Raw genomic sequence first — 24989 nt, forward strand, 5'->3', positions numbered from 1 at the left:
TTTAATTAGGTGTCAATCAGAATTACTGAATTTATGAATTATAATTACTTGTTTTTTATGATTTTGCAATTCATGGAGAACTGCTTGCTAGAAAAACAACCAGTCCTCTATGCCAAACATCTTTCAAGGCATTTCTAATATATATATATATATATATATATATGTATATGAATTTTTTAATCTGTCAGAATCAATCTTCCCCCGAGTGAGTCATTTAAATGAATTCGGTCTCAAGCCTCAGTTCAGACTGAACTTGAGTCACGCATAAACATTTATTCTTACAAGTTTATAATATATAAACATTATTATTATACACTGAATTGTATTCAAAGCATAGGAATAAAATCCCGATTACCTATTATATAAAGAAGCATGGCTTCAGCATAGATCCTTCTTGACGTTTTGAAAGCTTCACATTGAATGGTCATTCTTTGTAACTGTAGAAACATAACATAACAGCTAGCTAGGTATAAACTGTACATTAAACCACTTTTGTCATAGTCAGTCCATTTGACACCTACTGTATATAGCCTTTAGGTTACAAGCATTTTAGATTGTTAGATAGCTACACATATTTCCTGGAATATTAGTCTGGACTGGTTAGACACACATCGTGTCATAGGCTATCTACAAAAGAAGTTCTGAAATATAGATTATAACTTATAACATTTGAAACAAATTAAAATATACTTACTTGTAGTGTCAAGCAGATATCTTTTCTGTCCTGCTCATATTCAGTTTTCCCACTTTAGTTTTTCCCAGCCAATAGCCACTAGTTTCCTACTTCGACCTGCTTGGACTGGTATGCGTCAGTTTTTTTTAAAACCAACCTTTGTGGTAGTTTCTCGTCTATGTGGTGTATTATACGGTGGCTCTGCTGAAGTGCAAAACACAAAAACAAAAACTTTCGGCCCTGAGGTGCGGATGCAACATACAAAAACAAAAAGGAGTGGCCCTAAGGTGCAGATGCAACATACAAAATATAAAAACTTGCAGCCCTGAAGTGCAAATACAACATACAAAAACAAAAAGTAGTGGTCCAGAAGTGCGAAACACAAACAAACAAAAACAAGCAGCCCGGCACTTCAGGGCCGAAAGTTTCTGTTTTTGTATTTTCTTTTTGTATTTGTGTTTTGCACTTCATGGCTTTGCGTTTTTGTTTTTGAATGTTGCATCTGCACCTCAGGACCACTCCTTTTTGTTGCATCTGCACCTCAGGACTACTCCTTTTTGTTGCATCTGCACCTCAAGGACTACTCCTTTTTGTTATTATATGTTGCATCTGCACCTCAGGGCCGAAAGTTTTTGTTTTTGCATTTTATTTTTGTTTTTGTGTTTTGCACTTCAGAGCCACCGTATCTGTGCGATCCGAAAGAGTGTTTTCGTCTGCCGGCAATATTGTAAATAAAAAACGAGCCGCACTTCATTCTGATCAAGTCGAGAGACGAATGTCATTTTGGGGAAAAGTGACAGCCCTATTAGCAGTCTCTTCCTCATCGCCATCACCTCCAGTATTTGGCCGTCTGAAAAAACTGTCTAAAGCTGCGTTTCCACCAAAATTACCCGGAACTTTCAGTCCCAGGAACTACTTTACCAGGAACTAAAAGGTTCCTTCAGCCCATGGTTGTCTGCGTTTCCACCGCGGTCTAAAGTCCCGCGAAGATTAGGCAAATTAGCACACTGACGTATGAAAAAGCGACGTTGTCGTCCGTCCATCTGTCCTATGATTTCTTCTGTAACCCCATACTACCACCGAAGTAGCCTACATTATTTTCTAATAATCGGGACAGCCCGGAGGGGTTTATTCCACTTATATACATCGGGTTACCAACAATGATTATATATGGTTACTTTTGTATTTTTTTTTTTTTATCGATTTAATCACCTGGAATTGAAATATTCTTCTGCAGCCGTTTGGGCATATTTTACCGTTGTCAAGCAAAACTGTCGTTGGTAGTTGAACAAATGCAACAAATTTGTTATGTAACAAATAGGATATGACAGGCCAATAGTCAGATTGTAACTGTTTTATATATCCTCTCAAACACATTCATTATGTTTTTATGCGAACATTCGCTTTCATGTCTTGACATCCGAAGCGACAGAATGCATTCACATTTCCAATATAACTGGCAACAACAGCAGAAATCATGCACACGTTGTAAACAATTTGCTGTTTGATTACTTTCTCATCGTCAATTCCATATAGGCTAATCGCAAAATGACAAGAATAGAACGAAAACTCGGACTTGCGTGAACATTTAAATTAGTAGTGGTACAGCCACCGTTTGCTTTCCTTCGAAGTTACTGCTAGCCGAGCAGCGAAGTGTGCCCTCCAGATGCGAACCATGCACCATAAATTAGTTCATAGTCTTCCTGGTCTTTTCGTGGAATTGAAGAATGGCAGTAAAATGGAGTAAAATTACGGCAGTCTGAAAAAGCTAAAGGGACGATTACTAGAATTAACCTGCTATTTTACCCTGACAAAAAGTGCGGAAGGTGATTTCCAGTTTGCTTTTACTGTATCACCAATGTTAATTACACAGAACTACCGCATACCTCACATAACTGTATCAAACGTTTTGAGTCAATTACAACGGGCTAACAAAGAAAATCCGGAAGAAAATATTCAGCAACCGAATTAATCCGTTTGAATGTTTTGGTAGCCTACGTAATATGCTGTCCCAGCACGAATGCTTAGCATTTTATAAAACGAACACTAAAGCAAGAAAAGAACAGAAGAGCACACGTTATAATTCCAAGACGTTGGCAGGCTATAACCAAAACTAGGCTACTGCGCCGCATAACATACAAGTTTGATTTGAAGTTATTATGAAAATAAATTGGTTTGCGGCTGCATATTTTCAAACATGGTGGTTAATGGCGGAAAATAAATACAAAAAAATGCTGCGAGTACTCGACCAATCAGAAATGTTCAGCGCTGCAAGCTCCACCCAAAAGGTTCCTGTACTTTCGGAAAGTACTACCCCCTGAGCAGGAACTTTTTGGGGGGTAAAATAAAGCCCCAGGAACTAAATTTAGACCCTAGTTCCTGCGGTGGAAACGCACTGAGTTCCTCAAAAGGTTCCTAGTTCCGGGGTAAAGTTCCTGCGGTGGAAACACGGCTTAAGTTTTTTGGCTTTTACCTTTCCTCCTTGACATTATCCTAAATATCACAAAGGAAGTGTGTTACTGACTGTTTGGCTAGCTAGCTAAGTTAGCTAAATGACCACGTTGTCGTACATCAATGTCATCAAGCTAACGTTACTAATAAACAAGTGAAGTCGTTATTTCAATGGCGATTAATAAGTCATGTAATGTTACAATGTATTGATTCATGCTACTAGTTTAACGTTACCTACACAAGAAGTTAATATAAAAAAAGAATGTAGGCTACTTACCGACGAGATGAAGTGATAACACAGATTGTAACAAGGTTAGTTAGCCTACTAAATAAGAAATGGTGGCTTGCTAGGTAAGGTTAGCTTGTGATACACACGATGAACACTGATCTCAGATCTGCTGTTTTCCTATAGTGCGTTCACGTTTTAACCAACAGATGTCGCTGGTGAGCTTTCCAACCGAGCCGCCTGTTACATCCACCTCTGCTACTTCCCCTCCACTTCCCATTCGGTGGCTCCCTAATCTGTCACCTTCCCGGTAGCTCCCGCCCTCTCTCTCTCCCTGTGTGTCTGTGTGTGATTGTCGGAGTGGAGACAGGTGTACTGGAGTCAGAGCAGAAGCGCCACCAGCTGCATCTCTTAATCAAGACTCAGATCGTAGCCTCTGCTCATTCCGTTTGCTCTTTCTCCAGTCCCTGTCTTCCGCCCCCGCTTCGTCAGCCCTGCTCCCCTGTCCTGGACCCCGCTTGGCTCACTTCCCCCTTGGATTCTACTCCGGCCGGATCTGCTCAGCTCGGTTTCCCAGCTCTGTGTTCCACTTTGCTCAGCTCCTCCTTGGATTCCGCTCCAGATCTGCTCGGCTCGGCCCCCCAGCTCTCCCTCTACATTCACCCCTGCCTTCACGGCCAGCTGCTAGCCCGGCTCCCCATTCTTCCAGCTATCTTCCCAGCTCCGCCCACTCTCAGGCTGTCCATTGTCTGTTCCCCCTACCCCTAATACTCTGCTTTACCTTAATTTGGTCTCCCTGCCTCTGTGCCTTGCACGTGGGTTCACCAGCCTAGAGCCCCCATAACACCGCCCCACTGTAACTGTAGTTTAAAAAACATCTTAAAAATACATTAAAAAAAAAATAAATAAATCCCCGATGTTTAGGCCCAGCGGGGGGTCAACTTAGGCCCGGCGGGTTGCCGGGCTTGCAATACACTGGTGGAAACCCTGACAGTTTAAGTAGCCTACTGCCAACAACTGAAAGATGTGCAATTTAGCTTGAAAATCTATGCATATTTTTTAATTTAGTGATGTTCATTAATATGATATTTTTTACAGTCTCTGCTCTGTATCAGCAATGAATACTGACTGAGCACTTTATATTTTGTAATAAATATAAAGTGACCTTTTTTTAATTTTTTAATTTTTTTTTTTTACATTTTTACCAACATTGTTTTTGTTTTGTTCTTAAAAACTGTTAGTTCCCATGCATGTTTTTCTTGTCTCGGTTCACGTGCAAATAAGAATAGTCTGGGTGTGGGTGGCCTTTCATGTCAGATGGAACATTCTGTGGTCACTCATACCTGACACTAGTATATAACTGAAGAACTTTGTGGGTTCAGTCATGACTGCAAGCCTGTGCAACAGAATTGAAGGCCTGTGGAGACAAATACCCACACAAACCCATATCATTGTATGATCAGATGATCAGTGGTGTTGTCTGTGCATATGTTTGTGTGCGTAGGTGTATGTGTGTGGAGTGGGGAGGGAGTTGTTTTCTCATCTTTTCCTCAGTATTATTCTGTTTTTCTCAGTCATAATTCACTTAACCATTTCACTGAATTCCTTTAGTGTATGAAAAGAACTTACCTTATGGGCAGAATGTCAATTGCTCTACTTACATTGAATTGAAAACATTCACAGCCTTACTTTCACATGATGTGAAACAACATTAATAGAAGCCAACACTGCAGTTGTTACCAACAAGCAAACTATTACAATGCATGTTATGCATATTACGATTCAACTTAGCCACTGCCTGGCAAAAGATATCTAATGAAGTTACATATAAAGCTTAAGCACAGGAAATGTATATATAGTTATTTAAGGTAAAGGTATATTTTCAGGCAGATTTTCCCTGTAAATATAACATCATTGCACATGTTATTGGATTACTTATGGTAATCTAATTGTACAAATGGGTATAAGAATGCAACGGTGCAGAATTCACAGGAGTGACTTTACATTGAACAGTTAAAGCAGAAAATGTCACGGGTATAGGAATACTGTGATACCCATGTTTAGGGTTGTTGGTCGGTAGCTGGCTGTTGCTATACCTGCTAGACTCAACCAGAAAATTAGCAGATTACTCATGCGCAGATTAATTTTAGAAACCTGTGGGTTTTGGGGAGAGGCAAGCATATCATACTGATGATATGATAGCTGGTATGCACAGGTGCAGCATGTATACATGGAACCAAAACAAGACCGCAAATTGCACCACATACTGTATATGTAACCTTTACCTTGAGAGAGGTCTGAAAGATGGTCCGATCTTTGTTAGATTAGTGGGTATAAGTGCTCTTTGTTTTAAATTAGTGGGTATACTTGTCCTTTGTTTTTTACTCACCAAGAGTAAGGCCAATGAAATCTTCAATATAGCAGCATATGGAAAAATTACTCATACTTATAATTTTTATGGGTTAAAAACACACCCTACCATTATAAATTTATTTATACTTCTGGTGGAGGCATGCTAACATGCCATCTCTGATAACAGAAGCTCTCTTCCTGCCTCAGGTCTGTAGAATTGATCTGCAGTATTAGTTTTTAATTATTGCATTGACCTTCCTTCTGACTACTACTAGCTAGTCTTTCTTTGCAGCATTGCAATCTAAGAAAATAGATAATTTAATTTGGGGAGAAATGTGACATGTGCAAATGTGGTTTATTGACAATAGCAATATTTCAATCCACACAATGATTCCAAAAGGGTATAGTTTCAATATCCCGACCGTTGTTGTCAAAATGTTGACGTTCAGAAGAGTGTGCACCTTTCTTTGTTTTCCTTTACAAAGTATTGAATATGTTTACTTCTTAGGACAGATTTAGAAATTTTACAGAACATACAATGTTCAAAGTGTCCTGTTGACCTTTTATGATACCTGCATAAAAGTATTTGTAAGTAGCCATTCTCAAACACCATTTAAAAAAAAACCTATTGTACCTCAAGAGACCTTGTTTTCAACAAGAAGAAATGAAGTGGGTTGTTTAATTTCAACAAAAAAACGTGCAACATTGTGTTGTGGATCTCAGACAAAAGCAGAAACAGGCACAGCACACCCCCACATACCACACAGCACTGCTCCACCTACACTGTTTATCTGTAAACATGTTCTGGTTAGTTCAACTGAAGCCACCAAGGAGCCATGAGGTTAGTACCAAGATTACTTTCTGAACAGCATTGACATTAAATGGGTTCTACATTGTAAAACAGTGGGAAGTAAGTAATATAATGTTTGAATACTGTAGTACTGTTCAGTATTCAAACACTGTATTACTTACTTTCCATTGTTCTAATATTTGAAGGAAGGAAACAAAACGGTTTCTCAATGAAATCTTAATATTCATGTTTCTATGTGTTTATAGGTCAAAGAGGTCAAATGTTAATAAGGACTGTGTGTCCGAATTAATTGCAGGTATTTCTGTGCGAAACCCAGAAAAGTATTAATGTTGTGTTGCATAGGGATGTAGTATGCCCAGCTAACCTGTAACATGGCACATCTCCCATCCAATGTTCATTACCTATTTTCTGAGGCTCATTAAAACGCAAAAGTGTATTAATGTTAACGTTTCATAACCTTTTGTTCATTTCTGACTTTATATTAACGTTGAATTCTTTTGGACTTCATAGTAAACACTGCAAAATAAAGAAGGAATATTATTTTCCTAATAACTAATTTAACAGAGTTAGGACCTTGGCCCAATATTGGCATTGAATTGCTATTCAATTTTCCAGGATGATTTTGCTTTTACAAAGCAATCAAAATGAACATTAATAAAATATCCAAATGTAGCTTTTGTGTCTTCACGCTTCTTCATTTAAAGGGTCATTTTGTATTTTGCAAGAAAAGAAAAACAAACAAAAAAACTAATGTAAATCTCCCACATATCCTTAGTAATTCTTAGGAGAATAGTATTTCCTTCTCTTAATAAACTGCATTTTTTATTTCTAGTATTCACCACTCCGATGACATAAATATACAGTACAGTTATTCATTCAGTGCAGGGGCTATGCCATATAAATATGTTGACCTGTTAGAGTACCAGAAATGTTACTGGCAGAGTTTGTTTGCACATGTGGTTGCTATTCCTGTTCATTTGAAAATGTAGTTACTTGTTTACGGTGTTGCTCGAAGTCATCCAGGCAGATTAGATTAGAGCGCATTTTATATTTTTATATTTCTAAGAACAATTTTTGCATTGTACGTACACTGGCTTCTGTCATATGCACATGGAATTGGCTGCAGCTAGAAATAGTTAGTATAAATTGATCAATACATACATCATACTGGTTAACAGGAGACTGGAGACTGAAAATGAAATAAAGTACACTCATTTGTGGATTTGACAAGATGCATATAAAAGCATACATGTGCAACTGAAATGACTGAATTCCCTAATGCAATGCAAATTGCCATGGCTAATACAATACTTGTGCTAACACAACAAACTAGTCAGCTGCCCTAAATAGCCATATTCACATTTAAACTAAATTATTCCCCAATGCTGCTAACAAATTAATTAAATTAATACTCCATATTATGAATGAAGCAAAGATCATGCAGTTTGCATAGCTAACAGTGCCTAAAAAGCTAGGAAGTTGTTGGGTACAATTCTTATTTTTTAGAAACTCAGCACCTTGTGATATCTATGGATCGCACACTTCAATTAGTCATTGCATGCAAAGGATATGCGACAAAACACCAAACGTGACTACTTTCATTTACAGAGCATGATGAAGTGTCAAATCAATCATTTGCCTTGGCTCCACGTATTATGGATGCCACTGTATAAGAATCAATGAAAACCCAGTTTCCTTCATGCATCATACCAGCTTGTGGATACTTTATGCATTGTCTAGCTCATCACTCATACTGCAACAGTACAATGTGTTTTTGTTTGAAGAATTAGCGGTTCAACCTAACCCCAGTGTGGTTTGTCCTTAACTTTGAATAACACATATTAAGCTATGACATCACAAAACGTAGTTTTTTGTTGCACACCGTTATGAATGATGTTAAACGAAGCATCAGTGATTTTTACATTTTATCATAAAAGACAGACGATGTACAAACAATGCCCTCCAAACTATGTCAAAGGTAGAGCAAAATCTATTACTTTTGCAATGTACTTCAGGCATTTGGATTTGAGATCAGATGAATATGAGACAAAAGTACTGTACAGACAAGCTTTTCATGATATTTTCATGCGTAGGGCTATGTTTTACCAATTTACACAGCTGTTTTTTGTACTGTGCCCCCACCCCCCACCCCCATTTTCAGCCTATTAATTTTGGGGATAAATTCCAATCTGAAATTACACTTTTGTCGATAAAACTATTGGTTTAAATAGAAAGATCGGAGCGGGATTAATTGAAAATGCTACTATAGCTAATTGTATTTCATCCAACTCAAGTCAGAGGTAGATCAAGATATGTTCAGTCATAAATATATGACAAAATTTGAGACCTTTTACTATCAGGGATCTCCAATCGATTTTTTTCACATTTTGTTCAATAAACTTGGTCTAGTCTAGGTAGTTGGGAGTGTGATTATTTGAACACTACAAGTAAATATATTTTAATTAGTCTCAAATGTAATAAGATTAAATCTATATTTCACAGTCTTTTTTGTAGATACGACAAGATGCGTGTCCAACCAGCTCAGGCTAATATTCCTGTAAATATGTGAAGCTAACACTTTAAAATGCTTGGAACCTATAGGCTACATACAGTAGGTGTCACATGGACTGACAATGGCATAAGAAGATTGACGTACAGTTTATATCTAGTTAGCGGGTTAGCTAATTGTTACTATCTAACCTTATGTTTCTACAGTTACAAAGAATGACCACTCAATGTCAAGCTTTCAGAATGTCAAGAAGGATCTATGCTGAAGCTATGCTTTTTTGTATAATAGGTAAGCTGCATTTTAATCCTATGCTTTGAATACAGTTAAGTGTATAATCAGTTATAGACTTGTAAGAATAAATATTTATGCATGACTCAAGTTCAGTCTGAATTGAGGCTTGAGACCGAATTCATTTAAATGACTCACTCGGGGGAAGATTGATTCTGACAGATTACAAAAATGATGATGATGATGATGATGATGATGATTATTATTATTATTATTATTATTATTATTATTATTATTATTATAGAAATGCCTAGAAAGATTAAAAACAAAAAGTTTGGCATAGAGGACTGGTTGTTTTTCTAGCAAGCACTACTTCATTACTGAATCAAAAAAAAAATTATTATAATTTATAAATTCAGTAATTCTGATTGACACATGATTAAATATATTCCAAAATCACTCTTAGTTGCATAGGCTGAAAACCTTTCCTTATTTCATTGTTACTTTAGCAACTGTAAGTTTCCCTGAACCTTGCATGAAATGCCCTTCATGAAATGAGCATGGGGCCGCCTTATTAACTGCATTAGCGTGAAGTTAATTATTTTCAAAAGCCAGTAAAATGCCTTTGTGAATCCAATGGTTGTTGGTGCCTGCAGTTGTTTTAAGGTCCCAAAGGAATTTCAAATCAGTTAGGAATCTCTCTCTCATAAACTACTGTAATGCAAACAACGTCCATCTTCTACAGTGGTAACCCCAATTTTGTGCATTTTAATGCAATAACTCTCCATGATAATGTAAATAATCCCTGTCTCTATTGCAGTGTGAATAATCCCCATCTCGATTACAGTGTGAATAATCCCCCATCTCTATTGCCGTGGGAATAATCCACATCTCTATTGCAGTGTGAATAATCTTCATCTCTATTGCAGTGTGCCAGTATGGGTGCAGTGAGGGGGTGGCAGAGACAGCGACTGGTTCCACCATCAAAGTGAAAGTGGGGGAGAGCATCACGTTTCCTTTCTCAGCTGAGGGCAACCAAAGCTACACCGTTGACCTACTTTTTAATAATACATTTAAAATACTTAAATGGATTCCTCAACCATTCATTCATGTACGAGAACAATATAAGGGAAGGGTCAGCATTGGCAATGACTCGATATGGCTGAACAAATTGAGCCTATCAGATTCTGGCCTTTATCAAGTTAAAATTGAGTATACATCTGGAAGTTGTAAGCCACCAGAGTACACATACTTTCACCTGCAGGTTTTTGGTAAGTTGCCAGAAAGCAGATTTAACATTATCTAGAGGTTTTTGTACCTGTAACTAACCATAATTTGTTTTTAATTTTGTGCAGTGTTTCATTAAATTATTATAGGGAATGCATAATTTTAGTCATGGATGACTAGAATAGTTTAGGGACTGATTACACTAGCTGGCCTTACACTTGGAATGTCAATGAAAGTTGGTCAAATTTTAAACCTAACCAGACTGTTAATACTTCCACATAATAAGTTTCTGGTATTTGGGGTACACAATAATTCTTGACATTAACAAATTACAAAAGTTGCAATCACGTGATAATGTCAGGTGGCCTGAACCTCTTAGTGAATGTTTAATGCTTGCTTTGTGTTCAATATAAGCATGTAGCCAAGTAAAATTTTGGATTATTTCTCCTGTAGAGCCCGTCCCTAAACCCAACATCACAGCTGAATGCCTTGGGAGTAATGTCAGTCTGAGCTGCTTCAGCAGTCTAGGGACTTCAGTGACTTACAGCTGGGAAACTGTGCCCCCTTGTGGTAATGACAGCTGTGTGCACCTTGGCCAAGCAATAGACCTCCAGTTACACTCCCTCTCTCCATCCACAACATACACGTGTACAGCCCATAACCCTGTCAGCAGAGCCACCAGCGATTCTGTTGATCTGGAAATGTGCTTCCCGCAACGATCACAAGGTGAACCCATAACGCTGTATTAGAAAGAGACAGGAAATCTTACAAGTAATAAAAATATATTAGTCACAAATTGTCATACGTCAAGGACATTTTGTACTTGCTGTGGCAGTGGCAACTGTGCTCATTTGCCAAATGGTGGAAGTGCTCCACCTTCTTCTGCATAGCATCACTGTGGGGGTTTGTAGCATGTTTTTCATTGATGAATGAGAAATTGCTTAGGAAGTGCTGGAATATCAGGTGATTGTAATCTACAGCAAAGACCAGGTGAAATTTTAGCTAAATATCAATGACACTCTCCCAACAGAACAAAATGTTTTTTTTGCAGTAAACAATGAGTAGCAATTCTGAAGAATCTGGATCTGAATAGGCATGCTCTCTAAGTTCTTAAACAGGTATAAGTCAAATATATTCAAAATGTAAAAAATGTAATGAAAAAATAACCCATAAGCTTCCTGAAAAGATGATAAATGAAACAATGTTTATGTGAATATGTCACTTTGTAATATGTTTTGCAGTCAGATGGGTTCCAGCCTTGTGTGCCACATCAGCATTCCTCATATTTGGAGTACTAATACTGCTGTACAAGAGGAAAAAGCACCAACAGTATAAAAGTGAAACAATTCAAGGTAATGATCCACACCCTCTGGAACAGCAAGACATGCTATGTGGAATCAGTCTTCCACTGTTATCTGAAATAATTAGGGCAGGAAATAACACTAATTTATTAAATGTTTATTTTTTATAGTGGGAGTTGATGAGCCGGTCATGGAAGACGAGCCACCACCAAAACCTGCAAAGATCTGGAAAACGTTCTTGTGGACAGAAGAGACCACAATTATCTTGTATCAGAGTAATGGCATGAGCAAATTCCTGAGGCCAATATGAACTGCCCAGGATCCAAAGCACCCCCTCACGTGTGAAACATGGTGATGGGGGTGTTATGATTTGGGCATATATGGCTGCCACAGATACAGGCTCTCTTGTCTTCATTGATGATGCAACTGCTGATAGTGGCAGCAGAATGAATTTTGAAGTGTACAAAAGCATCAATTTGCACAAGTTCAACCAAATGCCTCCAAACTCATAGGACAGTGTTTCATCCTACAGCAAGAAAATGATCCAAAACATATTGCTAAAGTAACAAAGGAGCTTTTAAAAGCTAAAAACTGGAATATTCTTGATTGGCCAAGGAACTCACCGGATCAGTATCCAATTGAACATGTGTTTCATGTGCCGAAGATAAAACTTAATGCACCTAGCCCCCAAAATAAGCAGCAGATGGCTGCAGTACAGGCCGAGCAGCGCATCACCTGAGAAGATACAGTGCACCTTGTGATATCTATGGATTGCACACTTCAATCAGTCATTGCATGCGAAGGATATGCAACAAAACACCAAACATGACTACTTTCATTTACAGAGCATGATGAAGTGTCAAATCAATCATTTGTCTTGGCTGCATGCATTATGGAGGCCACTGTATAAGGATCAATGAAAACCCAGTTTCCTTCATGCATCATACCAGCTTGTGGATACTTTATGCATTGTCTAGCTCATCACTCATACTGCAACAGTATAATGTATTTTTGTTTGAAGAATTAGCGGTTCAACCTAACCCCAGTGTGGTTTGTCCTTAACTTTGAATAACATGCTAGTTTTAATTTTTTTTAAAGCTTTGACACTTTTGATATTTAAGAAAACTTTTGTTAATTAATTTAGCAAAGTTATGCCTGGACAAACTGCACGACATTGCAATCGCAGACGGGGGGTTATTAATTGGTATGCAAATGTACCCATAGGTTGCACTGCTGATAATAAAAGTGAAACAATGTAAACACAATATGAGCACTCATTCATAAGGTGTCTTGAAGTCAGCCAGCTTGTTTTCTGTAAAAATGTTGAGGACTGACGATGAGACGCAGTCTTCTTTTTGTACCCCTAATTATTAAATCTGCGCAATCCCGGATGGCAGAAACAACAAATAGCAATTTGTTTAAGGCTGCAGCAGGCAAAAAAAAATGCCAATTCGTCGAGCCACAGAACAAAGTAAACACAGATGGAAGAGCCTGAAAGTAATTATTAATCAAGTAGGCTACAATTATTAAAGATGGATTGTATATGGGGAATCTGGCAATAGATCTTCATTTTGGGGCCCCCCATAGCCTAAATAAAATAACGTGATTAATGCGTTCTCAACGTTTAACATGCCAGGGAACAGGGAACAGGAACCCAACAACAACATTCATGTTGGGGGGGAAACATTTATACATTCAACAGCATATGGTGCTAGTGTTGGGACCTGGGGGGTGTCCAGAAGATTGCATGTTCTGTGCCTGGTGAAGAGCTATTGGCTGCAAATACATTTACGTAGCATTGAGGTTACTTTTTAAATGTTATGTTGTATAAATGCATTAAGGTAGCCTGTCACCCAATTAAGGGTCAGAGCTGCAAATGAATACATGTTTGAAATAAATGATTTAAAAAAATGAATAAACAAACAATGAATTCCTTTAGATACCATTTGAGAGTTGCAGCTCTCTGAAAATTTTTGAAAACTTTCACTGATATTCAGATCATAATTTTTCTTTCATATCTGCATGTCATGGCTCCTGGAGGCCAAAAAACTACTGGTCCCCCATCCTAGCCCTGCCCTTGTTTCTCCGGCTTAGCTATTCCCTTTGTTATCATATCTCCTTCTCTCTCTTTTGCCCTCTTAAAATATCTCAATAAGCTCATCTGGAATAACAGAGTTGATAAGTCTTTCTTGAGAACACACATAGTAGCTAGAACTAGTTGCATAGAAAACCCGAATTCCATGTTTAGCGTCGCGCTCATTCTTCTCTCTGCCGTGCATTTAACGACAGCTAACGTCGTTAAATGGTCCAGCGTCAGTTATTTTCTTCTCCTACTAATGGTTAAAGTTAGGACCTGAGAAGGGAAATCTGATCCCAGACCAGCAGTTAGGAGCAGCCTAGGCACCGCACTTGGCGGGTAACCTTACAAGCAAAACGTGATGTGCGTGTATCCGTGCGACTTTGATTTAGTGTAGTTCAGGACCACCAACAGATCGTAAATCGTCATGAATCCGTTTTTTTCCCCTCCAGATATTGAAATAAATATAACCAAGCACATGCTACGGCAGAGAATGACGGTCCCAAAAAAAAACGTGAGAAATCCTTTATTTTTAACCGCTATAGATATTTTACAATCTATGATTTTTAAATGTCAATGGATTTTAACATTGGGCTGTGACGTCAAAAACCAACACCCCTGGAGGCAATTTGACTTACAAGCAACGTGTTGACTATAGACTGCTAACGCAGCAAATAATTCCTATTATTGCAGCTAGTCACCCAACCAGCCTTGCAGTTGAAAATAAATGAGTCAGATGACGAGGATACTAACAAGGAGAGCGAAAGAGAGAGCAGCAGACCCTATAAAAGAAGCGAGTCCATGCCCCCAGAAGTTCCTCGCAAAATATCGGAGCAATGGCCCTGCCTCCGCCCTCAAAACTTCCGCTCCAGCATTTTGCCATTGTGCAATTATGATTTTGACATAGCCACAAGGAGCTCAGGTAATAATTTGGCTAAACCTCTAGTTACAAAAGCCTACATTCTTAATCATTTTTCAATTTAATACTATTTTTTTTTCATTAGGCCTACAAAGAGTGTGCCTATAAAGCTGATTCAATTTTTTAATTATTAAATAAAAATGGAATCATGAACAGAAACTTGGTTTTATCATAATTGACAGTGTTTCACATCGCAACATAGCTTTTTTTTTACATTACAACATAAGTTTCTGTAAATACTTGAAATGAAAACGTTACAATATACAAATAAATTTTTTTCCATTTTATTAAATAAGTGAATGCAATTCACTTATGGTTATCAGTTTGTATAAGCAACATATAATGAACTATTTAAACATGAAAAAATAGTTTTAAGCAGGTTACTCAAACCTTTTTGACTTGAAAGTGTATCATAATATGGCCCAGTGCAGTGCAAATGATATTTTAGAATCAGGTCAAATTTACAATTTGCCTGTCACTTCTACAGTCAAAATTAGAATTATGAAGAAAGTCTTGTGTGTGCGTGCAAAGCGAAGTGGTGCAAAAGCATGTGAACAAGCGTTACACGACTATTGTGGTACTCAAATAGTTTTCCTAAGGTTGGCAGGTCGCCATAGTTTGTTATTCATTTTGTTCAGTGTTTTATTACATTATTATAGGGAATGCATAATTTTATCAGAGTTGAAAAGAATAGTTCAGGGACTGATTACACTGGCTGGCCGTACACTTGGAATAAGTCAACATAGAAAGTGAGGCCAAACTTTAAACTAAACTACACTGCTAATACCATCAGGAAAATCTTTTCAAGCATTTGGGGTACATAATAAGGCTTGACATCAACAAATATAGGACGGAGTGTAGCACAGTGGGTAAGGAACTGGGCTTGTAACCGAAAGGTCGTAGGTTCGATTCCCGGATAGGGCACTGCCGTTGTACCCTTGAGCAAGGTACTTAACCGGAATTGCTTCAGTATATATCCAGCTGTATAAATGGATACAATGTAAAAATGCTATGTAAAAAGTTGTGTAAGTCGCTCTGGATAAGAGCGTCTGCTAAATGCCTGTAATGTAATAATAGAATTTACAATCACATGATAATGTCAAATGATCAGAGCCTCTTATCTTATGTTTAAATGATTGCATTGTGACCAGTATGAACACGTCGCTACAGTAAGTTACATTTTTTTGATTATTTCTCCTGTAGAGCCCGTCTCTAAACCCAACATCAATGCTGAGTGCCTGGGGAGTAATGTCAGTCTGAGCTGCTTCAGCAGTCAGGGGACTGCAGTGACTTACAGCTGGGAAACTCTGCCCCCTTGTGGTAATGACAGCTGTGTGCACCTGGGCCAAGCGATAGATCTCCAGTTACACTCCCTCTCTCCATCCACAACATACAGGTGTACAGCCCATAACCCTGTCAGCAGAGCCGCCAGCAATTCTGTTGATCTGGAAATGTGCTTCCCGCAACAATCTCAAGGTGAACCTATAATGTGGTATAACAAAGAGACAGGAAATCTTAGAAGTAATTACATATATTAGTCACAAATTGTCATACGGCAGGGACATTTTGTACTTGCTGTGGCAGTGGCAACTGTGCTCATCTGCCAAATGATGGACGTGCTCCACCTTGTTCTGCATCACTATGGGGGTTTTGAAGCCAGTTTTTCATTAATGAATGAGAAAGTGCAGGAATACCAGGTGATTGTAATCTACAGCAATGACCAGGTGACATTTTAGCTAAATATCAATGGCATTTTCCAATATGACAAAGTTGCAGTAAACAACAAGTAGCAATTCTGAAGAATCTGTAACTGAATATGCATTCTCTCTAAGTTCTTAAACAGATATAAGCCAAATATATTCAAAATGTAAAAAAATGTAATGTAAAAATAACCCATAAGCTTCCTGAAAAGATGATAAATGAAACAATGTTTGTGTGAATATGTCACTTTGTAATATGTTTTGCAGTCAGATGGGTTCCAGCCTTGTGTGCCGCATCAGCATTCCTCGCCTTCGGAGTACTAATACTGCTGTACAAGAGGAAACAGCACCAACAGTACAAAAGTGAAACAATTCAAGGTAATGATCCACACCCTCTGGAACAGCAAGACATGCTATGTGGAATCAGTTTTCCACTGTTATCTGAAATAACTAGGAAGGAAATGACACAAATTTATTAAATGCTTATTTTTTGTAGTGGAAGTTGATGAGCCGGTCATGGAAGAGGAGCCTCCACCAAAGCCTGCAAAGACCTGAAAAACGGTCTAGTGGACAGAAGAGACTACAATTCTCTTGTATCAGAGTAATGGCATGAGCAAAGTCTGGAACTGCCCAGGATCCAAAGCACCCCTTCGTGTGTGAAACATGGTGATGGGGGTGTTATGATTTGGGCATGTATGGCTGCCACAGATACAGGCTCTCTTGTCTTCATTGATGATGTAACTGATAGTGGCAGCAGAATGAACTTTGAAGTGTACAGAAGCACCTTATTTGCAACCACTTGATGCTACCTAATTTTATCTTGTCTTTATCTTGTTTAATATTGCTGCTGGCCTCTGAGTTACCAAACATAATTTCGTTGTATGCCTACAATGACAAATAAAGTGTCTTAAAAACTTAAAAATGAGTTTTTCAAAGCTAAAAACTGGAATATTCTTGATTGTCCAAGCCACTCACCGGATCAGAATCCAATTGAACATGCGTTTCATGTGCCGAAGATAAAATTTAAGGCACCTAGCCCCCAAAATAAGCAGCAGTTCAAGATGGCTGCAGTACAGGCCGAGCAGAGCATCACCAGAGAAGATACTCCAGGGCTCCAGACTAATTTTTTACATTGGTTGCACTGGTGCACCTAACCTTTTCATTTAGGTGCACCAGCACATAATTTAGGTGCACCCAAAATTTTTCACCGCCGCAATAATACATTTTAAGCATTACCTTTTTTGTCAGTTCCCATACACATTGGTAATTTCTTAACACATTATGTAAATGATTGTAAACAGGAATAAAGGTGCAGATTAGTGTTGTCACGACACCAAATATTTGACTTCGATACCAATACAAGGTTTAGTATCATGATACTCGATATTGAAACGATACTTGAAACTTAAACGATACTGATTCGATACTCGGTACCTAACGATACTGAAATTACCTTAATAGATCAGAAACGTAATGTCCACAAGGGTTTACCTCATTTTCGAATTCATGGTTTATTAACAACCTGGTTTATTAACAACCTTTAAGTTGAAGCCTGTTCAACATATTAATAAGCATAGGCCTATAGTGTTAGAACATTAAACAATACAAAATAATATATATATTATATTAAATATATTTCAATAATTAAACAATTGTAAACTAAAGAATATTTAAACAGGTCTTTCACTAAAATAGATCCAAAAACAGCATATTTTAATAATACAGCATCTTCCTATAATAAAATATTTCCAAATTTGAACACGTTGAGCCTGAGGCATTACTTTTCTGTCTCTCTCTCGCTAGTCGCTACTGTATAGTGTATAGTATAGTGTTAGAACAACACCATATTAAATAACAGAAATAAATTCTTACATAACAGAAATAAAATCTTTCCAAATCAGAACACATTGAGCCTGGGGCATTACTTTTCTGTCTCTCTCTCGCTAGTCGCTACTGAAGTGAACTGAGTCGAGGCTTGCGCTGTATCAACGAAGTGAATGCACAAGCGCGTCTCACCTGACTTGGCTACCTTAGTTGCTACTGCCATCTAGCGACGATTCAGACAAATTTCACCTTTCATCCTCTCAATCAGTAATGCGGGAGACACATTTCCCTGGCTTTTACATTTGACCTAAAAGTAGGCTGCTGAACATCGGAAAATTCTAATACCGAACCGTTCTTTTTTTAAGTACCGAAGTTTCGGTAGGCTATACCGTGCAACACTAGTGCAGATAAATGTTTGTTCTTTATTTAAATCACAGCACAAACAAGAAATCGCAATAACCTCAATTGTTTAAAAAATAAACTTAAAAGGTGCTGATGTTTAAAGTGTTTGACAAACTCAAATAAATCAAACTAAAATAACTCAAACAAAAGTGTGCGCTGCTCCACCCACCTCAACGAATTATTTTCTCCGATTTAGAGACCCGCACCGATCACACATTACCGTTATTTCCCATTATTTCGCAGCTGTTGCATATGACATACCCAGCACTTGACTCGTCATGGTTAAGTATTTCACTAAATCGCTCCCACACGGAACTTCTCTGCCCTTCCTTTTTTTAATTCTCTTTTTTAAAAATTTCTCTCGTTAAAAGTAAGTATTCTAAAAGTAAGAGGCAATACAAATCAATGTCATGATGTGAGAATTGAAAACTCTAGATTTCATATTTCAAAGCTATACTATCTGTGATTTTATATGCCTATGATCTATAATACAAAACTCTCAAAATGGTAACCTCCTGAGTAGTGCGGTCAGCTATAAGCACTAGCACGCTTCATGGCACAGAATTGAATTCTAAATCCAAGTCCCACTGAGCGGCATGTAACTGGCAAAAGCAAACCAGACGTAGATTCAGAATGCAGGGTATTCCCTGCCTTGGAACACTTCAGTCACTCCTCTGGTTAATTGGGTGCCTGTAGTCTAGCTGTGCCATCTACAAGAAGCAGACCCCTGGCACAAAATCTGATAGACCTTAGAATAAAAAGAAGAGGCAGCTGGATGCCAGTGCTGCGAAGGACACATCTGCCAGTTTGCACTCTTCTGGGCTGAATCACAACACTGCAGTGATGGTATAGGCCTACAAGTACGATTGGGCATTTTAGATTGGGAGGAAAAGAAATAAGGGATGCATATCTTCAAGATTCTTTATTGCCACTTGTAACAAGTACAATGTAATGCTTACTCCCCATTCACTCCCGAAGTATAAATTATATATGTAGATTTCAAACAATAGATAAAAAGTAAGTATGTACACAATAAGTACAGAATAAGTACAGAACTGAGTAAGACTTTTCAAGACTATGGCACATTATGGCAGGTGGTGCAAAAAAGTGCAGTACAGTAATGATAGCAGCTTAATAAATAATGAATACAATAAGGTTGTAATGGCCAAAAATGTAATATTTATACAACAATATAATTATGGTAATAGCAGCACTCCTGATGCAACAATCTAGCAGATAACGCAAAAATGTTATAAAGTGACAAGTGCAGTACAGTACAGTGAGAGTACCTGCATGCTGTATAGGGTGCCTAGAGCAATCATAAGTCCAATAGCCTAATTGAGCGCTTAACAGTTCAGTAGGCGAACTGCCTGTGGATAGAAACTGTTCTTGAACATGCTTGTCCTGGTTTGGATGCTGCGGTACCGGTGACCAGACCGCAGGGGGGAGAAAAGTTGGTTCCCAGGGTGGTTGTGGTCCTGTATGATGGAGTTGGCCTTGTTCCGACACCTGATCCTAAAGATCTCCTCGATGGATGGAATTGCACACCTGATGATCTTTTCCGCCGTCCTCACAACCCTTTGGATGCCTTTCCTGTCCTGTGCAGTGGTATTGCCATACCACACAGTGACACCACCCGTTAGGGCACTCTCTATGGTGCCACAGTAGAAGTTCACAAGCCATCGGGTGCTTATGCTGCATTTCCTGAGGCACCGTAGAGGGTAGAGGCTCTGGTGTGCCTTCTTGAGCATGACCTCCGTGTTGTGGGTCCACGCTAGGTCGTCAGAGATGTGTAGTCCCAGGAAACGGAAGCAACTGACAATTTCCACCGGTGTCCCGTCTAGGCTGATGGGGGAGTGGGTGCCTCAGTGGCTCATGAAGCCCACAATGAGCTCTGTAGTCTTGCTGACATTCAGTGCAGATCTTTGAAATCATTCCAAGGAATCAGAGCTCTTCTGTGGGTTCAACATACTGTGTCAGGAACTACACTGCTACCATTATGCTGTTCTCTGCATTGGAAATATAAGAGATCATTTTAATGAGATAAATGCTGAAAAATACTGACAGCACTGAACACAGCTGTGTGTGTAGTGTCTTCTCTGTTTGAATAGAGGTTTATATAAAAGTCAACTTGTTTATATGATGATCTGTGTTTGTGTAAGTTTATTAATAAAAAAGTTACACATGAATTGTATTCATTTGAAAATATGGAAATGTTTAATAGCTCATACAGGCCAAGGAACAAGCTGCCCAAGGCACTTCAATAAAATATAAATAATGAATGAATGAATGAATCCATTCACTGGTGCTGCTATTGTTCCTAATCATTCCAGATTAAAGCTGGCCTTGAGAACATGAAGGCCTCTTCTGCCCTTTTTCTCCCTCTACTCCTGTCCCTCAGCAATGCTCAGGTACCCCACTGGGGTACCTGTCCAGAGCCCCCGCTCCAGCCAAACTTTGTCTTGAAAAAGGTAACACCCCTCTGCAGGCTCATCCAATAAAATGTTGAATTGGAGTCATGACCCATACAGAACACCAGCCACACGTAGCTTAGTGACATTAGAGCAATCGAATGAGGTACTTCTATGACCGTAGCTGTAAATAAAAAAGAGCATTTTTAGACAAATGCACTTCCAAATGTAAAGTGTCAGTTTTGCTGAACGATTTAAACAAAAAACCTGACCTGCAGTGTACTATAACATCTTCCACTTTTATATGACTTGCACATTTATGTTTCCTTTTCTATTTAAATTTTTCCCCCCTTTCCTGACCCCAGTTCCTTGGGACATGGTATGAAGTTGCAAAACTTCCAGCCCAGTATGAAAAAGGGAGGTGCATTGAGACTAACTTGACCATGAATGCGGATGGGACTATTAAAGTATCCAGCTCAGAAATACGGTGAGTGTTCAAACTTCAGCTAAGTGGTGTTTTCCAAGCGATCCAGATTAGCTATCCTACCAGACACCATTTCCTATTGCAGGAAAGGACAGTTGAAGACTCTGGAGGGGACTGGTATCGTTGAGGACATTAATCAGCCAGCCAAACTCGGAATCAGCTTCTCTTTCCATAAGTATGGAGAGAACCACAGTCACGTAATGGAAACGTAATAGATACTACCAAATCAGAGTGCCATTGTGTACCCACAACGCGCAACAACGTTTGTCTTGACTGTTAAGGGTTGATTTTATATTTGTTACCTTTCCACTTTGTCAGACCTACACGTGTTCAAATGCACCATTTAAGTACCACTGTTAAATTTTATTGTCAAAATTCTATTCATATAGAACATTAGGGAAGTCACAAGCTACTGTGGAAACTATAATTGAGTTAAAGTTTGGATATAATGCACCTGTGATCTGTGTGTGTGTGTGTGTGTGTGTGTGTCTGTGCACGCGCGCATGTGTGCTTGTCTCTTGCAGAGTCGCACCTTACTCCCCGTACTGGATTATATCGACCGACTATGACAAATCGGCACTGGTTTACTCCTGCACTGACATCCTGAGGGTTTTTCACGTGGACTTCGCCTGGATCCTGGGCCGCACACGCACCCTTCCGGCAGACACCATCAACAAAGCGAAAGACATTTTTACCAAAAGCAACATTGATGTCACTAGGATGGTTGCATCTAAACAGCAGGGCTGTGACAAAGAGTTTTGAACGGCCAAAACGCAAAAATGTCTAATGGAGATTACAATGGTGGATAGGTTAAGGAAAGTACAAAAACAAAAATTCTATTACCTATTTGAGGTCCATCTGACGGACAAACTTGTGACCCAGAAATGCGTAATTCAATCATTTATTTCAAAGCTTTTTTCAGGGAAAATATGTATTTTTAATCATTACTGAATATCTATAGGCCTGTATATTGATGTTTGAATTAGCTTGTGGCTTTTATATTTTTTCTAAATAAGTACATAACCAGTCTTATTAAACAATGTATACAATACTAACATGCAAATCGATACCATGGTATTGTAAATTTGCTGTAAATAAACTTCAGTATCTGAAACAAATAGGTCATAATGTGTTCTCAATTTCTGGTATCTCTCCCTTTTTTCAGTTAACAATGTGGAATTCTGCTGCCACTGTGTGGTCTAGGTGAAAATAGCATTATGTGCCTAATAAAAATTTCACTTGTCTAGCATACATACATATAGAATACTACAGAAAACATATTTGTGAACACAATTTTTGAAACTTAGTAATAATAATAATTATACATTTTATTCATGCAGTGCTTTTCAACACCCAAAGCAATGGATGCACAGAATTGTTCGAACGGAGTGTACAGTGCAGTTAAAAGGTACTTGCCTTCAGTTCATACAGGGTACACAGGAACTGGGCAGAGTAGTAGAACCAGGGGGCCAGAGATTTTCATTCTACGTGAAGCTCATAAACTCCACTGGTTACTCGAGGTATTGCGGTTTAGTAAGCCTCCGGTGCCAAAAAAGTAAATTTCCCCATTGAAGTCCATTCAAAATTATACATTTACCCTGGCCAAATGAAATTATTTTAAACTTAACATTTCTTGACACTGAAATAATTACCCTCCAGGCACCGATTTTCTTCTGAGGGCCACAGATATAAGGTTTATTTAATTCCAATTTTGTCCGCACGGTTTTACGTCTCACTACGCGCAACAGCTTACGCCGGGCACCCACCGCACGCGTCACGTAAGCGTCGCGTAAACAGCACGGCGAAGTAGCACGGCGCGACGCGTAGCGTGTCTCCACTGGTTCCGTTTGTGTCGCGCAAAGGCTTGCTTAAAACTCTATATTCCTAGTAGCTCTCGCAGTCTGCAGTGGGATTACATCGTGTATTTCACGTTTGTTCACGACTGTTGATTATGGGTTAAGTGAATACTTTGGTGAGAGACCCTTTTCAGTTTGTTAATTTGGTAATATTTCGTTAACTCGTAAATACGTGAGAAAGTAAACGCTTTCAAGAATTACCATAAACTTAAATCGCAACGTAGCCTGCATAACAATCAATCTCAAACTGTATTAATTTATTTGCTTGGTTAACAAGCGTGCCAATTTCATGAAGAATATGTAATGATCATAATAATAATAAATAATCCGTAATCAACCATTGGGAATTCCCGTGTTGTCTTGTCATTCACGTCAAAACATTTATAGGATCAGATTTAGTAAAATCAGCTAATCATGAAAAAGACAGTAACAGTTTAATCTTGAAGGGATATGAACACCACAACGCCATGAACACTGGAAGCTTTGAAGTACAAGTGCAATAAAGGCTTGCTTACAACTTCATTTATAAAATAGGTGCATTTTCATCGGCAAGACCACTAAATAATCTGATTTTTTTAAAGCTCTGTGGATTATCTGATTTTTATTAACAAGCCCTTTTTGAAAGCACGGCGAACGAAGACATCGGATAAGTCAAATAGGCTGAGCAATGGTTGGTTAAAAACTACCTTCGAACACTCGAGCTAACAAACCGCTGCTCGGTGCATTCACTTCTACGTCATTCAATAGGCTCCGTATTTCTGTGGTGTATTTTCAAATTTACCCCACCCCCTCCGCAAAATAAGACAGCGAAACTAAGTTTGCCTTTTCCCCAGGTTCCAGTTATTTATTTATTTATTTTTCACAAACGAAAAGGCTTGTATTTTTTTAGCTGCTTATAAAATATCTGGGAGGTAACTAGGGACACACCCCCAGTAATATAAGGATGAAATATAAATCAGAGCATGTATACCTAGCATTTTAGAGCATATTTCTGTGTATAAACAGGCCACCGTGACGCGCGACAAGCCGAAAAAATAGAACTGAAGCGAAAAACTACGCTTCAGTTCGCTTGTGTCGCGCGAGCTTCGCAGCCGGTACGCGACGCGTTCGCATCTGGTGGAGACGACGTCGCCCGCTGCCGTTGTAATAACAGTACTTCAACTACGCTTCAGTTACGCGCGTAATACGCGCGTAGTGCGCTCGCGGCCGATACGCGTGCGGTGGGTGCCCGGCTTTACACAGGCACACCCGCGCATGAACGAGTATGAGGCTGTTATTGACTCATCGATGTTAAGACAGTGGGTTTACATGATGTTTGAAAAAGTCGATTTATTGTATTAGTCTGGCTAAAACTGGACTTTTAAAAATCATGTAAACATCATAGTCCGACTGAAATAGTACGAAGTCAAATTTTTTCAAAGTCGGACTAACATACCTAGATAATGTGGTTCGGGGTCGATTTACTACGGCATGTATACGCTTCAATCGGACTACAATTGGCCTAACATCTGCACATGTTCCGTAATTTACATAGCAAC

At 38.7% G+C, this 24989-nt stretch overlaps 3 protein-coding genes across 23 annotated transcripts in view; 2 read left to right on the plus strand and 1 right to left on the minus strand.

The window, feature by feature from the left end:
• LOC135256728 (SLAM family member 9-like) overlaps positions 1–891 on the minus strand; it is a 66724-nt gene extending 65833 nt beyond the window's left edge. Inside the window, exons 1-2 of the mRNA XM_064338820.1 lie at positions 695–891; positions 356–437 (exon numbers count right to left, since the gene is read on the minus strand). Coding sequence (XP_064194890.1) covers positions 356–428 — 73 coding nt within the window. The 5' untranslated portion in view covers positions 429–437; positions 695–891. The remainder of the gene's footprint in view (positions 1–355; positions 438–694) is intronic.
• Positions 1–24989, plus strand: part of LOC135256724 (T-lymphocyte surface antigen Ly-9-like) — a 110246-nt gene that overhangs the window by 47142 nt on the left and 38115 nt on the right. For 3 of the 21 annotated variants that reach the window (XM_064338798.1, XM_064338803.1, XM_064338805.1), the window contains exons 2-6: positions 9229–9310; positions 10180–10521; positions 10931–11203; positions 11719–11829; positions 11949–12369. The exons of 1 other annotated variant lie outside the window; for it this stretch is intronic. In XM_064338798.1, the coding sequence (XP_064194868.1) occupies positions 9229–9310; positions 10180–10521; positions 10931–11203; positions 11719–11829; positions 11949–12088 (948 nt within the window). In that variant the 3' untranslated portion in view covers positions 12089–12369. Of the gene's footprint in view, positions 1–9228; positions 9311–9906; positions 9998–10179; positions 10522–10930; positions 11204–11718; positions 11830–11948; positions 12370–15977; positions 16251–16741; positions 16853–16970; positions 17381–24989 lie in introns of those variants that run through there. 17 more of the 21 variants (XM_064338807.1, XM_064338806.1, XM_064338794.1 and 14 more) reach the window with 13 other exon arrangements.
• On the plus strand, positions 20391–23222 carry LOC135256737 (apolipoprotein D-like). The gene is made up of 4 exons (XM_064338831.1): positions 20391–21171; positions 21477–21598; positions 21681–21770; positions 22120–23222. The coding sequence occupies exons 1-4, from the start codon at positions 21055–21057 to the stop codon at positions 22355–22357; spliced, it is 567 nt and encodes a 188-aa protein (XP_064194901.1). The 5' UTR covers positions 20391–21054; the 3' UTR covers positions 22358–23222.

This window comes from Anguilla rostrata, chromosome 6 (assembly GCF_018555375.3).
Source record: "Anguilla rostrata isolate EN2019 chromosome 6, ASM1855537v3, whole genome shotgun sequence".
In the NCBI taxonomy this organism is placed as follows: domain Eukaryota; kingdom Metazoa; phylum Chordata; class Actinopteri; order Anguilliformes; family Anguillidae; genus Anguilla; species Anguilla rostrata.

Bases quoted from the DNA above. Each gene is read 5' to 3' on its own strand.
- LOC135256737 (XM_064338831.1), top strand. From the start codon at position 21,055: ATGAAGGCCTCTTCTGCCCTTTTTCTCCCTCTACTCCTGTCCCTCAGC. The intron at 21,172-21,476 runs GTAACACCCCTC...TCCTGACCCCAG, and splicing joins CAAACTTTGTCTTGAAAAAG to TTCCTTGGGACATGGTATGA. The intron at 21,599-21,680 runs GTGAGTGTTCAA...TTCCTATTGCAG, and splicing joins GTATCCAGCTCAGAAATACG to GAAAGGACAGTTGAAGACTC.